Consider the following 14,930-nt stretch of genomic DNA (forward strand, 5'->3'; position numbering starts at 1 on the left):
CATATATCTTTTTAAAATTTAAACTTAATATATTTGCGACGAATTGTTGAATGTGATAATTGTTTTTATTTGGAAAAGATGATCGAAACGTGACCCTTGAACTAACATCAGTAATAACTATTGATAAAACGGCAAGTCATTGGTTCTACACAAGTGATAATTTACATAGACCTCTACATGTGAAATATGAAATAAAATGTGTTAGAAGTAAACTGTGTTTTTATTATTTGAATAAAATACAATATGATTTATATTTGGAAGATATGGAGAACAGACTGAATACTGTTACTAGTTCTAAAGCAATAAATTTGTTTGAAAATACCAACTCACGAGCGCATTGACTTGCGTGACTTGTGCAGACAACTGTCTCCCTAACCTGTAATAATTAATTCCATTGCTTTGAAAAGTAAATTGATTAGTAAGACCTAAAACTTATAAGTTGTCATTTTCTTTACAATTGGCACTGCCGCACAGGTGAAATCACAAATAGCAGATTAAAATTACTTGAGATAAATTGAATTTATACCTAGATTTATTTATAGTTGATCGAAAATATAACAGTACTTCTGTATCCTATAAATCGAACATTGGATGCATAAAAAAATTGATGACTCCTTGCGCAACATAGTGAAGCTTATATGCTGACAATTTTGGAGTCGTTTTATATCACCTCGCCAAATTTGACGATTATTGAAATTAAATAATAGCTATGTTTCTTGATATTAATTTTGTTACTATAAAAAAATATACATTCATCTCAAATACACATGATTGTTTGTTTTTTCATACAAGTTAAGAAAATTACTGGAAAAAATAATTAAAAAATAATTTCTTATATTTATTTAACTTATTCAAAAAAATAGTTTTATGTTTTCTAAAATTTAATTAATAGAGATGTATTAATAAAAACAAAAAAATAATGCTACTAAATTTAAAAAAAAAAACTGAATTATATATTTGAGTCAAACAAAAAAAAAAAAACGTGTATATTTGAGACGGAAAGAACATATAGTATATAAAACCAACAAACTTACCATAATGGGCAAGCGTGTATGAGCAGTATGACGATCAATCACCATGAGTGGCGGACGCACTCCGTCGCAATTTGTACCAAAAGGTATTTTTCACTGCGATTATGTGTCGGCCAAAATGAATTATCTTTACCATTAATTGAATATATATAAGTCAAATTTGAGTCATATGACATATATTATGGCGTGCATATTGGGTAAAAAAGCAGCAATTAATTAAATAGAATAATGTCAAAAACCAGCGGATGGCAAAGTTAGAATTTCGTTGCGTACGTGGAACCAAGACCCGATACAAATTCGTCACCCGCAAAAGAATTATGCAGTAGTCATGAGTTGATAAAGCCGTCATGGATTCATGCATCTGAAGTTTTGATCAATGTTTTATCGGGGAAAGTCTATGTTACCCAAGGGCACTGTCATTGGAATGACGTGGCAGAGTATGATTGGTTAAAATCAGTGGCCCCACGTGCCCTTGGGATGACGTGACAGAGTATGATTGGTTAAAATCAGTGGCCCCACGTGGGGCCCACTAATTTTAACCAATCACGGATTGTCACGCCACCCCAAGGACACGTAGACTTTTCCAGGAGTGTTTTATCGTTTGAAACCTAAATCATCGGATCTACTAAATAACAAATGTGTCTCCCATGAATTTCTGCGAGATCTAAAAAATTCAGTGACTCTCATGTTATCGAAAATATTTATCTCGATGCGACGTCGATTGATCCGTGATGGAAGATCCAATTTGTGACTTCTTGCTAATTGGATCGCACTACAAGGTGTGCATACTCAGCAATCAACTCACTGATATTGATCTTCCGTCTGTCTCCTCACCTGTATTTTCTATGTATAGCAATATTTGCCGATTGGGACTCTACATGTTTGGTTCGAAAACTAATTGCTATTAGAAAAAGAATATGAGGGCGGTTTTGAAAGTATAATTTCTAACTTTAGAAAAATGGTGAAAAAAATTTACACGCTTCCTTTTCTTTATTATTTGGGCAAAAACTAATGTGAACTTTGAAAGATATAATAATACATCCGTGTGAACATATTATGTTATTTTTTTGAGTGGGGATGAGATTGTCATAATTAGGTTTCGAACTCGAGACCTCATCCCATATTAGAAACTTTGGTGCCAGATGAATTATACGTCATCGGCACATATTATGTTATTATATGTATCCGTGTGTGATCACAAAAACTCTAGTGAACATATATCAATAATTAATTTTGTGAGACCGACTTCTTGTACGACCCAATCTATAAAAAAATGTTACCTGATACCCAGAAGAAAAAATCACCTCAGCTCATAGACGACCCTAAGGTAAAGATCAATCCTTAGCTAGCCAGAATCGTCCAGGGGTCAGCTCGGGTAGGGAGTTTGGGAGCTCGGGAGCTCGGCCGAGCTCCTCCATCATAATGACCAGCTTAGTTCAAGAGCTCATCTCCAGCTCGGGAGCTCAGTCAAGCTCCATTACCATTGCCTCCAGCTCGGGTCGGGAGCTCGGCTCGGGAGCTCAGCCAAGCTCCTCCACCTTAGTCCAGCTCGGGTCAGGAGCTCAGCTCGGGAGCTCAGGAGCTCAGCCAAGCTCCTCCACCATCATCCAGCTCGGGTCGGGAGCTCAGCTCGGGAGCTCAGGAGCTCAGCCAAACTCCTCCACCATCATCTCCAGCTTGGGTTGGGAGCTCTGGAGTTCATCTCAGCCTTGATGTCAGTATGGAGTTAGCTTAGTAGAGGGATTGGACAACCTTGATGAGCTAGCTAAGATGTTAGGATCAGTGTTCAGGTTGAGTTCAGGGGTTCAGCAATAACTCACTCACCCCTTTTCCATATATGATCTCAGGGAGAGCAGCAGTATAGCGTCCTCATGATGACAGTTCAGCTCAAATTAAGTGTATTATTATTTCCTTTGTCAGACAAGATTCGGGCGAGATCTCAGCCTAAATATTCGGGATTATGATCCCGAGATTCGCGGATTCTTGATAAGGAAGGTAGGCGCTAAATCCGGAGCTCTCTCCTATAAATAACAGGTTTACTTTCATTATTTGGATCCTAATTTTTCACTCGTGTGCACACACCACTCTCTATATTTTTGCTATCCTAGCATCTGACTTGAGCGTCGGAGGGGATACGCCGGAACACCTTCCGGCCCCCTTTAACACTCTTGTTAGTGGTTTCAGGTCAGCAGCAGTTCACCTTTTATTTGGAGGAGCTTCTTCAGCTCATCCAAGGAGATCACTTTATTGAGGTATTTCAATTGGCGCCGTCTGTGGGAAATTCGAGCTAGGACGTAGATATGGCAGGAAGAGGAAGAGGAAGGGGAAGAGGAAATGTGGCGGATATGACTGTAGATCAGCTCAGCCAGTTCATCACTCAAACGGTGCAAGCGGCCATGGGTCAAAATCCACCACCTCCTCCCGTGGGTCAGCCAAACCCAATGGATGCGGTGTGGGAAGAGATCAAGAGACTAGGTCGGCAAGTCGGAGGTCGGCCTGGGCCTATACAGAGGGAAAGTCCTTTTGCTCGGGCTATTCTAGATGAAGAACTCCCTGCAAATTTTAAGCAGCCTACTTTAGGGGAATATGACGGGAGCTCAGATCCGGAGGAACATTTGGGGAGATTTGAAAATGCAGCCTTGTTGCATAGATATTCAGATGCAATTAAATGTCGGGTCTTCCTCACTACTCTAGTAAGGTCAGCCCAGCAATGGTTCAACCTTTTACAGCCTGGTAGTATTCAGAGTTTCAATGACTTCAGCTCAGCTTTTCTACACCAATATGCGAGTAGCAAGAGATATTTGAAGACTTCTCTCAGTTTGTTCAATATGAAGCAATCTGAGGTGGAACCGTTGCGGGAGTATGTTCATCGCTTCAATACAGCAGCTCTGGAAGTACCTGCTGCCACTGCTGACACTTGGTCAACTCTTTCACTCAAGGGTTGAGAGGAGGAGAGTTTTTCAGATCCTTGGTCAAGAAGCCTCCTTTGACTTATGATGAGCTTCTTAGTCGAGCTGAGAAGTACGTGAATTTGGAGGATGCACAGAGGCAGAGGAGACAGGAAGGAACGTCTGGGAGTAAGCCCAGTGCCAAGGTGGGAGCAAAGGCAGAGGGGAAGACAGAAGGAGGAAGGAAGAGGGTTACAGAAGAGATGAACAAGGTCAAAGGACCCTACCCCTATGTACCACTCTCGGTAAGCCTGGAGAAGGCAATGCAAGTATGTGAGGATAGGCGAGCACTTGTGAGGCCCCGTAATGCTGAGAAAGGCCCGCGGTTACCGCCATCTGACAAGTTTTGCGATTTTCATCAAGAGTATGGGCATATCACCAATGATTGTCAGAGGCTAGGTGAGGAGGTTCAAAGGATCATGTATGATGACCCTCGAATCAGAGCTGAGCTTACTCGAAGGGCAAATCCTCCTCGCCAAGGCCGAGCTCCCCAATGGAGGAATCAAAGGAATGAAGTTAGAGAGAATCAAGGTGATCATCAAGGAAGAGCTCCTCAAAACGGGCAAGGAGATAGGGTACAGCAAATTGCAAATCATCCCAATCGGGGTGTTATCCATATGATCTCAGGGGGTAGTACGGATAAAGATTCGGGAAGGGCTCGCAAAGCTCACGGGCGTAGGTTGGAAAATTTTGAGGTAAATTCTCAGCTCAGCTGTCCCACTAATCCGAACATCAGTTTTGGAAGGGAAGATTTAAAGGATGTGGTGCTACCTCATAATGATCCCCTACTGGTCACCTTAACCATAGCCAATTATGACGTGACTCGTATCTTTGTGGATACTGGGAGTTCAGTAAACATTATCTTTAAAGAAACTCTGGACCAAATGAAATTGGAAGGATTTGAGTTGGATCCCATCACCACAGAGTTGTATGGGTTCATGGGTCATGCTCTGCAACCGTTGGGACAGATAGTGCTCCCCTTGTCCCTTGGGAGTGGAGAGCAGAGAGTAACCAAAATGATTTGCTTTACAGTGGTGGATGCTCCATCTTCTTTCAATGGAATATTGGGACGTCCTGCCCTGGGTGATTTCCGAGCTGTGGCTTCCACCTACCACCAGAAATTGAAGTTCCCAAGTGGAAAAGAAGTGGGGGTTGTTAGGGGTGATCAAAAGGCTTGTGTTATGTGAATGAAGTGAAGGTTGATGCAAAGAGAAGTAGGAGGGAAGTAGGAATGGTTTTGATAGGTCGAGCACCAAGGGTGTTGGGTCAAAAGGTATTTTTAATGTCTGAAGAAGATCATGAGAAAGTAGAGCTAAGTCCTGGAGCTCAGATGGTAAAGTTAGCCGCTGATCTCAGTTCTTCAATGAGGCAGAGCTTGATTGATTGCTTGAAGGAGAACAAAGATGTTTTTGCTTGGTCTGTTTCAGAGATCACAGGGGTTAGTGCAGACGTTATGGTTCATCGGCTCAATATTTTTGCGGGAGCGAAGCAGGTAAAACAGAAAAAGAGACACTTTGGGCCTGAAAAGGATAAGATTATTAAGAAAGAGGTGAATGAACTCCTTAAGCCAGGTCATATTAGGGAAGTCTAGTTTCCTACTTGGTTGTAAAATGTGGTCCTTGTCCCTAAGAGTTCAGGCAAATGGAGGATGTGTGTTGATTTTCGAGACTTAAATAAGGCATGCCCAAAAGATTGCTATCCACTGCCTCGAATCGATCAGTTGGTTGATTCTACGGCAGGTCATCAGTATTTGTGTTTCATGGATGCCTATCAAGGGTACCATCAAATTCCGTTGGCAGAGGAAGATCAGGATAAAGTAAGTTTCACTACCTCTCATGGAACTTTATGTTACAGAGTGATGCCTTTTGGTTTGAAAAATGCAGGGGATACTTATCAGAGGCTCATGGATAGGGTGTTTGCTTCCCAGATTGGCCGAAATGTGGAGGTTTATGTGGATGATATCCTGGTAAAATCCCAGGATGATGCAGGTTTGATGACCGACTTGGGGGAGACCTTTGCCACGCTCAGGTCCTATGGAATAAAGCTCAATCCTGAAAAATGTGTGTTTGGAGTAAGAGGAGGCGAGTTTTTGGGATACATGATGACTGAGAGAGGGATTGAAGCTAACCCCGAGAAAGTGCAAGCTATCCGATCCATGTCTCATCCTCGAAATCTGCAGGAAGTTCAGAGGTTGGCAGGAAGGATAGCAGCTCTGTCTCGGTTCATATCCAGATCAGCTCATAGAAGTTTACCTTTCTTTAAGGTTCTTCGAAAAGCTAAGAAGTTTAAGTGGGATGCTGAATGTGGGAAGGCGTTCGAGGACTTAAAGAATTATTTAGCCGAACTTCCTGTATTGGCTAAGGCAGTTCCGGGTGAACCGTTATACATCTACCTCTCAGCTTTGGAGGGGGCGGTCAGTTCGGTACTCATTAGGCAGGAGGGAGCGGCTCAACATCCTATCTACTTTTTCTCACATGCTCTCAAGGGTGCTGAGCTCCGGTATTCAGAGGTCGAGAAGTTGGCACTTGCACTTGTTATGACGGCCCGGAAGCTCAGACCTTATTTTCTATCACATCCTATTGTGGTGTTAACCAATAGTCCCATGGGAAGGATATTAACTCACGCTGACATTTTGGGACGATTGGTGAAGTGGACTACTGAACTCAGTGAGTATGATATTCAGTATGAACCAAGAGCAGCGATTAAAGCTCAAGCATTGGCTGATTTTTTAGCCGAAACAAAACATATGGAAGAGCAGGGCTTATGGAAAGTGTATGTTGATGGTTCTTCTAACAGCGAAGGATGTGGAGTGGGGGTGCTTCTGATATCCCCTCAAGGAGATGAGATCCGATTGGCAGTCAGGTTGGATTTTTGAGCTTCCAATAATGAGGCAGAATATGAGGCCGTGTTAATTGGCCTTCGGGCAGCTAAGCAAGTTGGGGCAGCCCAGATACATCTCTATTCTGATTCGCAATTGGTAGCTCAGCAATTGAATGGGTCTTACGAGGTGAAAAGTGAGAAGTTAAAAGAGTACATGAAGGCAATAGAGGAAGCTCGGGGCCTCTTTGATGAGGTAATGTTTGAGCAGATCCCTAGAGAGAGCAACGAAAAGGCGGATGTTCTGGCCAAGATGGCTAGCTCACTTCATAACTGGAAAAATAGAGAGATAGTCGTACAAGTGGAATTAACACCTTCTACGGAGCTCACACCATTAGCTCCGAAAGAGAGTGACTGGAGAAAAGAGCTCTTGGAATACATGGAGAAGGGCGAGTTACCAAAGGATCCAAAGAAGGCATATCGGTTGAAACAGAGGAGTCTCCGCTTTGTGATGGTGGAGGGAGTTCTTTATAAGAAGTCATTTTTTGGACCTCTTCTCAAGTGTTTGGGTCCTAAGGAAGCTTATTATGTCCTGAAGGAGATACACGAGGGGTGTTGTGGCAATCACTTGGGATCTTATTCTCTAGCCCGTAAGGTTCTTTTAGCAGGATATTTTTGGCCTACTATTTTGAAAGGTGCCATAGCTTTGGTGACTTCTTGTGACAGTTGTCAGCGACATAGCAGACTTCAGCATCAGCCAGCGGCATTAATGAAAGGAATCGTGGCAGCGTGTCCTTTCGATCAGTGGGGAATGGATATTGTGGGTCCTTTTCCTCTAGCCCCAGCTCAGAAGAAATTCTTGTTGATCGCTATAGATTACTTCTCTAAATGGGTGGAGGCGGAGGCCTTGGCACGAATTACTGAAGGAGAAGTTCTGAAATTTTTGTGGAAGAATATTGTGTGTAGGTTTGGAGTACCGCGGAAGATTATCTCCGACAATGGGAGGCAGTTTCAAGGAGCCCGGGTGCAAGATTGGTGCAAAGAGATGAAAATTCAACAACACTTCACATCTGTCCATTATCCTCAAAGCAATGGTCAGGTGGAGGTCACTAACAGATCTTTGGTGCAAAGCTTGAAGAACCGATTAGGAAAAGCCCAAGGAAATTGGGTGGAGGAACACCCTAGTGTGTTATGGTCATATCGTACCACACCCAGAATTGGGACAGGAGAGACTCCATTTAGTCTGGTTTATGGAAATGAAGCGGTCTTGCCAGCAGAAATTGGAGAAGAGTCAGCTCGGATCATTTTCTACGATGAGAAGAATGGAGAAAAGAGAATGGAAGACTTAGACTTTATGGAGGAGAAGAGATAAGCTGCTGCCATCAGAATGGAGGCATACAAGAACAGGGTAGCTCGATCCTATAATCGTCGGGTGCGCAGGAAGGGCTTCCAGGTAGGAGATTTGGTGCTGAGAAAAATTCAGGAGGGGGCTATAGGGAAGCTTGACCCTAAATGGGAAGGACCGTACAAGGTGGTGATGAGGCTCAGTTCGGATGCTTACTACTTGGAAAATTCAAAGGGGAAGATGCTGAAGAGACCTTGGAGTGCTTACAATTTACGCAAATATTATTCTTAAATGTTGCAAGAACAATTTTTCTTTCAGTTGTAATTCATGCAGGCTACATTTTACTTTTATCTATAAGCAGTTGCTCTTTTGAAAATATTGATGTAGACATGCCTCAGCTCATCACCTTAGTCATGCCTTTTAGGCCCCTGACTTTGGTTCAGCTCATCACCTTAGTCACGCCTCTTAGGCCCCTGACTTTGGTTCAGCTCATCACCTTAGTCACGCCTCTTAGGCCCCTGACTTTGGTTCAGCTCATCACCTTGGTCACGCTTCTTAAGCCCCTGACTTTGGTTTAGCTCATCACCTTAGTCACGCCTTTTAGGCCCCTGACTTTGGTTCAGCTCATCACCTTAGTCACGCCTCTTAGGCCCCTGACTTTGGTTCAGCTCATCACCTTAGTCACGCCTCTTAGGCCCCTGACTTTGGTTCAGCTCATCACCTTAGTCACGCCTTTTAGGCCCCTGACTTTGGTTCAGCTCATCACCTTAGTCACGCCTCTTAGGCCCCTGACTTTGGTTCAGCTCATCACCTTGGTCACGCTTCTTAAGCCCCTGACTTTTGTTTAGCTCATCACCTTAGTCACGCCTTTTAGGCCCCGGACTTTGGTTTAGCTCATCACCTTAGTCACGCCTTTTAGGCCCCTGACTTTGGTTCAGCTCATCACCTTAGTCACGCCTCTTAGGCCCCTGACTTTGGTTCAGCTCATCACCTTAGTCACACCTCTTAGGCCCCTGACTTTGGTTCAGCTAATCACCTTAGTCACGCCTCTTAGGTCCCTGACTTTGGTTCAGATCATCACCTTAGTCACGCTTCTTAGGCCCCTGACTTTGGTTCAGCTCATCACCTTAGTCACGCTTCTTAAGCCCCTGACTTTGGTTCAGCTCATCACCTTAGTCACGCCTCCTAGGCCCCTGACTTTGGTTCAGCTCTCTACCTCAATCACGTCACCTCGACCCTGATTTTTGGGATCAGCTCAGTTACAGCCCTTTGATTTTAGCCCTTAGCTCAGTTTAGATACTCAAATACAAATGGTGTTAGCAGGATATTTAAACACGCACTTGGTAATTATGATGAGTCACTTCACATTGCTCTCATTTAGATGAGCTGGTAGGCAAGACAATTTGGCTTGGAGCTCGGGAGCTCGGGAAAGCTCCCCACCATAATTCCCAGTTCAGGTCGGGAGTTCATTCGAGCTCTCGGGTCATACAAACCAGGTCAGGCGGGACAAGCTTTCGGATAACATCAGCCAGGTCAGCTTGGGAGTCCATTCAAGCTTTCGGGTCACATAATCCCGGTCAGAGCAGGAGCTCGGGAATCCATTCAAGCTTTCAGGTCACACAAACCAGGTCAGGTCGGGAGCTCATACAAGCTTTCGGATAGCATCAGCCAGGTCAGCTCGGGAGTCCATTCAAGCTTTCGGGTCACATAATCCCGATCAGAGCAGGAACTCGGGAATCCATTCAAGCTTTCGGGTCGCATAATCCAGGTCAGGTCAGGAGCTCGGGAGTCCATTCAAGCTTTCGGGTCGCATAATCCAGTTCAGGTCAGGAGCTCGGGAGTCCATTCAAGCTTTCGTGTAGTAGCCCGTACCCTAATTGAGTAATTAAAGGATTAATGCTAATTAAATAAATTGGATATCGGACGGATCGGAAGCTCCGAAGGCATGATCGGAAGCTCCGAACAGGATCGGAAGCTCCGATGAGCGATCGGAGGCACCGATGATATTACGTCATCCATGACGTGTGGTTAGATCGGAAGCTCCGATCAGGACCGGAAGCTCCGATCACCCCTATCCGGAGTCAACAAGTGATATTTTGACACGTGGCAGATCAGGATCTTCGGAAGCTCCGATGGCAGGATCGGACGTTTCGATCGAGGATTGAAAGTTCCGATCGTTGTCTATAAATAGAGGGCCGAGGCTTCATTTCCAATTGCCAATTCCGAGTGTTTCACTCTCCTTTCTAGTCTATTTGAGTTGTTCTAGCCTTCCTAGGCTTGACCCGGCGGTCGGCGAGGCGTTCGATAGTCGTAGCGGAGTTGTGCCCAAGTTCTGGAGGCATCGACATCAAAGGGCTAACAACGGACGAAGGTATAGCTTTTGCTTCCTATAAATATTTAGGAGTATGCAATAGCTTAGTTAAGGCTTTTAGAGCACTTTAATGATAGTAGTATCATTTGGCAGTGTAGAGCAGACTATAGGCGTGGACCTAGAGTTGGTAGAACTTGCACTGTTTTGAGGTACGGAAGTACTGTTCGAGATATCCTGACTGAGTATGCATGTATTATGTGACTGCATGGTTTATATGTCATTGATTTATGCTGCATTCATTTGCATACTGAGCTATCTTCTTCGAGATGTCTGTTAGTAGGGTTTTTCCCTATCCTGTTAGTGGTTGGACTTCCATCAATTTGGGTCCGGCATATCCACTGGTATTATGGTATGGGAGCCACCTCCTGAAGCGACGGCACAGCGTGCTACATACCAGGGCCCGGTCTGTCTCTGTTATCTGATCCTTGACCTCGAGTTTATAGGGAGTTCACTTTGCATGCATGCATACTCATACTCTCGTACTGAGCGTTTTATGCTCACGTCTCGTACTCTATGTTTCTGGACACCCTATTCCATGGGGCAGGTTTGCGATTGGACGAGGAGGGTGGATCCAGGAGGGGCTAGTCAGTGGTTGACCAGCTGGAGCTTCGTCTAGGTTTTATTTCTGTTGTTTTGAGGTTGATACAACTATTCGATTTGGTTGTATATTATTTGGATAAATTACAGATTCCTTTACTTGGGATTGTATAATGTTTATGGTTTCCGCAGTTTTATTCTGATATCTATTTAATTAAGTTAATTGCATGCCTAAGTTCTGTTTAGTAGGTGATCCGGGTAAGGGTCACTACATTTATGGTATCAGAGCATGCATAGTATTCTTGGGATTTAGACTCTGCATAAGGTAACCGTGAGGTATTTTTGTAGATGGCAGATCGTGACGACCGGAGTTCTCATGGCAGTATTGGTGGGCGTTGGGATGATGCCGACCGAGAGCCTCGTCGAGAACGGCGTCATCGTCATCATGACAACGAGCGTTTCACTGTGCGTCGATTCTTAGCTATGGGTCCTAAGCCCTTAGTTGGAGGTGAGTCTCCGGAGGATGCGGAAAATTGGTTAGACCGCATGGAGACGACTTTTCAGACTTTTCACTGCACCGAGGAGCATAAGATGGAGACCCTTGGCTATCTTCTGGATGGGCGAGCCCGTAGGTGGTGGAGGTTTACTTCTGCACCCTTTATTGCGGCGAGAGGAGTGGCCACCTGGGCCGAGTTTCGCACAGCTTTCCAAAAGCGATACTTTCCTCCTGCACTCCGTCAGTCGAAGGCAGGCGAGCTACTGAGTCTGCGACATGGAGCCATGTCTATTGATGAGTATCAGCAGAGATTCTTTGATCTGCTATCCTATTGCCCCGAGATTGCTGATAGCTCAGAGATGAAGTATAATCTGTTCCTTCAGGGCCTTAACCCTGAGATCCATGACCGTGTGGCAGTTGGCGACGACATGTCCTACGAGGGTTTGGTGAGCCGTTGTCACCAGGCGGAGGACAGCATTCGGCGGAACATGTCTTTTCCTCAGTCGAGGCCTGCTAGTTCTTTGGGTCCCCGTGCCCAAACTTTCAAGAAGTCTGGATCTACTTCTTCTTCCTCTGGCTCTGCTGGTGTTGTCCGTTACGGTAAGAAGGACAAGTGTGATCACTGTGGGAAGAACCATCCATCCGACAAGTGCCGTAGAGCTTCTGGAGCTTGTTTCCGTTGTGGAGAGACTGGTCATATCCGGAGGGATTGTCCACTGTTTGGGGGAGGCGGTTCTGGTTCTGGTTCAGGATCGGGTTCTCAGGCCACCGTTCAGCAGAGGTCGCAGGGACAGCCTGCTGGGAGTTCTCATTTGAGGCCACGAGCTTCTGGCCAGGTGTTTTCCTTGAGGCATGATCAGGCTGTGGAGGAGAATGAAAAAGTCATCGCAGGTACATTTCTGCTTTATGGTATACCTGATCTTGTACTTATTGACACTGGTGCATCTCATTCCTTCATTTCTGCACGTTTTGTTAAGAGACATAAGTTACCATGCATTGCACTAGACGTAGTGATGTCTGTTTCTACTCCGACGGGCCAATCTGCTTTGGCTAAGCGTCTAGTGATGGGTTTCCCTTTAGAGTTCGAAGGGAACATTCTGTTAGCGAATCTCATGGTCCTGGCGATGGACGACTTTGATTGCATTCTGGGAATAGATATGTTGACTACCTATCGAGATTCAGTGGACTGCTATCAGAGATTAGTACGCTTTCATCCGGAGGGGAGTGAGAGCTGGTTTTTCTATGGTGAGGGAGCGCGACCCCTGATGCCTTTGGTATCAGATTTGAGAGCCTGTCGAGCTCTAGAGTCTGGCGGGGAAGGCTACCTTATCTATGCAGTTGATTTGTCCGCTGAGAGTATTGGGATAGAGAGCATTCCTGTTGTGGATGAATTTCCAGATATATTTCCTGATGAGATTCCGGGTTTTCCTCCTGTTAGGGAAGTCGAGTTTGACATAGAGTTGATGCCGGGTACTTCACCTATTTCTCGAGCACCGTATCATCTAGCTCCGTCAGAGATGCGTGAATTGAAGAATCAGCTACAGAATCTTTTGGACAAGGGGTACATTCGTCCTAGTGTATCTCCTTGAGGAGCTCCTGTTCTTTTTGTAAAGAAAAAGGATGGGTCGATGCGGCTGTGTATTGACTATCGGCAGCTGAATCGAGTCACTGTGAAGAACAAGTATCCGTTGCCTCGTATTGATGACTTGTTTGATCAGCTGCAGGGCACGTCAGTTTACTCCAAGATTGACTTGAGATATGGGTATCATCAGTTGAGAGTCCGTGATCAGGACGTAGCCAAGACTGCATTTCGTACTCGCTATGGGCATTACGAGTTTCTAGTAATGCCATTTGGTTTGACTAATGCGCCGGCTATATTCATGGATCTGATGAACCGTGTTTTCAGGGAGTATTTGGACAAGTTTGTCTTGGTATTCATTGATGACATCTTGATGTATTCGCGTAATACGGAAGAGAATGTTTCTCACTTGCGGTTGGTACTGCAGACTCTTCGAGATGAGCAGTTGTACACCAAGCTGAGCAAGTGTGAGTTCTGGATGGATAGAGTGGTCTTTCTTGGCCATATCATATCCAGGGAGGGGATTTCTGTTGATCCTAGCAAGATTGAAGCGGTACTTAATTGGTCGCGTCCGACGACAGTTGCTGAGATCCGTAGTTTTTTGGGTCTAGCAGGGTATTATCGTCGCTTCATTCTGAACTTCTCTCAGTTAGCTCGACCGTTGACGCAGCTTACCCGCAAGGGTGTGGATTTCGAGTGGTCCTCCGAGTGTGAGGAGAATTTCTGTGAGCTTCGACGGTGGTTGACTTCTGCGTCGGTGTTGGCATTACCGTCAGGATCTGGAGGGTATGTGGTATACACTGATGCTTCTCTTCAGGGGTTAGGTTGTGTCCTGACTCAGAATGGGCATGTGATCGCATACGCTTCTAGACAGCTGAAGCTTCACGAGGACAACTATCCAGTCCATGATTTGGAATTGGCAGCCATTGTGTTCGCTTTGAAGATCTGGCGTCATTATCTGTATGACGAGAAATTTGAGATCTTCACCGACCATAAGAGTCTCAAGTATTTGTTCACTCAGGCGGAGTTGAACATGAGGCAGAGACGTTGGATGGACTTGCTTAAGGACTATGATTGCGAGATAAAGTACCATCCGGGAGCTGCTAATCTCACCGCTGATGCTTTGAGTCGCAAGGTGCGACTATCCGCACTTTAGACTTGTTCGATGTCTAGTGCGATCAGTGACTGTTGTACTTCAGGTTATACCTTCAAGCATAAGAAAGTATGCAGAGTATCCAGATGTTTGCGATATTATCTGAGCCAGCTTTGTATTCGCGGATCCGAGATGCTCAGATGTCTGATTCGAAGACCCAGCGTTTAGCTCGTCTAGCTAACGAGGGTAGCTCGTCTGGATTTTATTATCAGTCAGATGGATTTCTGTGTTTGTCTGGTAGGCTTGTGATTCCACAGGATGAAGAGTTGCGAGAGGAGATTTTGTCTCAGGCACATCGCACTAAGTTGAGTACTCATCCTGGGAGCAACAAGATGTACAAGCATCTACGTACTCGTTTCTGGTGGAAAGGAATGAAACGCAGTGTTTATCAGTTTGTTTCGAGATGTTTGGTGTGTCAACAGGTCAAGGCAGAGCACCGACGACCTGGAGGATTGCTTCACAGTCTGCCTATTCCTGAATGGAAATGGGAGTTTATCACAATGGACTTTGTGACCCATTTTCCGGTATCCCCAAGGAACTGTGATGCTATCTGGGTTGTGGTGGACCGACTCACCAAGTCAGCGCATTTCATTGCCTATATCCGAGAGTACTCTGTGGATCTCATGGCACGGATGTACATTCAGGAGATCGTT

The 14,930-nt window shown here is 45.0% G+C and overlaps 1 protein-coding gene across 1 annotated transcript; it reads left to right on the forward strand.

Moving 5' to 3' along the window:
• Positions 1-3,331: 3,331 nt before the first annotated feature.
• On the forward strand, positions 3,332-5,166 carry LOC140861790 (uncharacterized). Its single transcript, XM_073264796.1, has 2 exons — positions 3,332-3,848; positions 3,971-5,166. Exons 1-2 carry the CDS (start codon positions 3,332-3,334, stop codon positions 5,164-5,166), a joined length of 1,713 nt encoding a protein of 570 aa, XP_073120897.1.
• The last annotated feature ends 9,764 nt before the right edge of the window (positions 5,167-14,930 follow it).

Source organism: Henckelia pumila, chromosome 4 (genome assembly GCF_033568475.1).
Source record: "Henckelia pumila isolate YLH828 chromosome 4, ASM3356847v2, whole genome shotgun sequence".
Classification (NCBI taxonomy): domain Eukaryota; kingdom Viridiplantae; phylum Streptophyta; class Magnoliopsida; order Lamiales; family Gesneriaceae; genus Henckelia; species Henckelia pumila.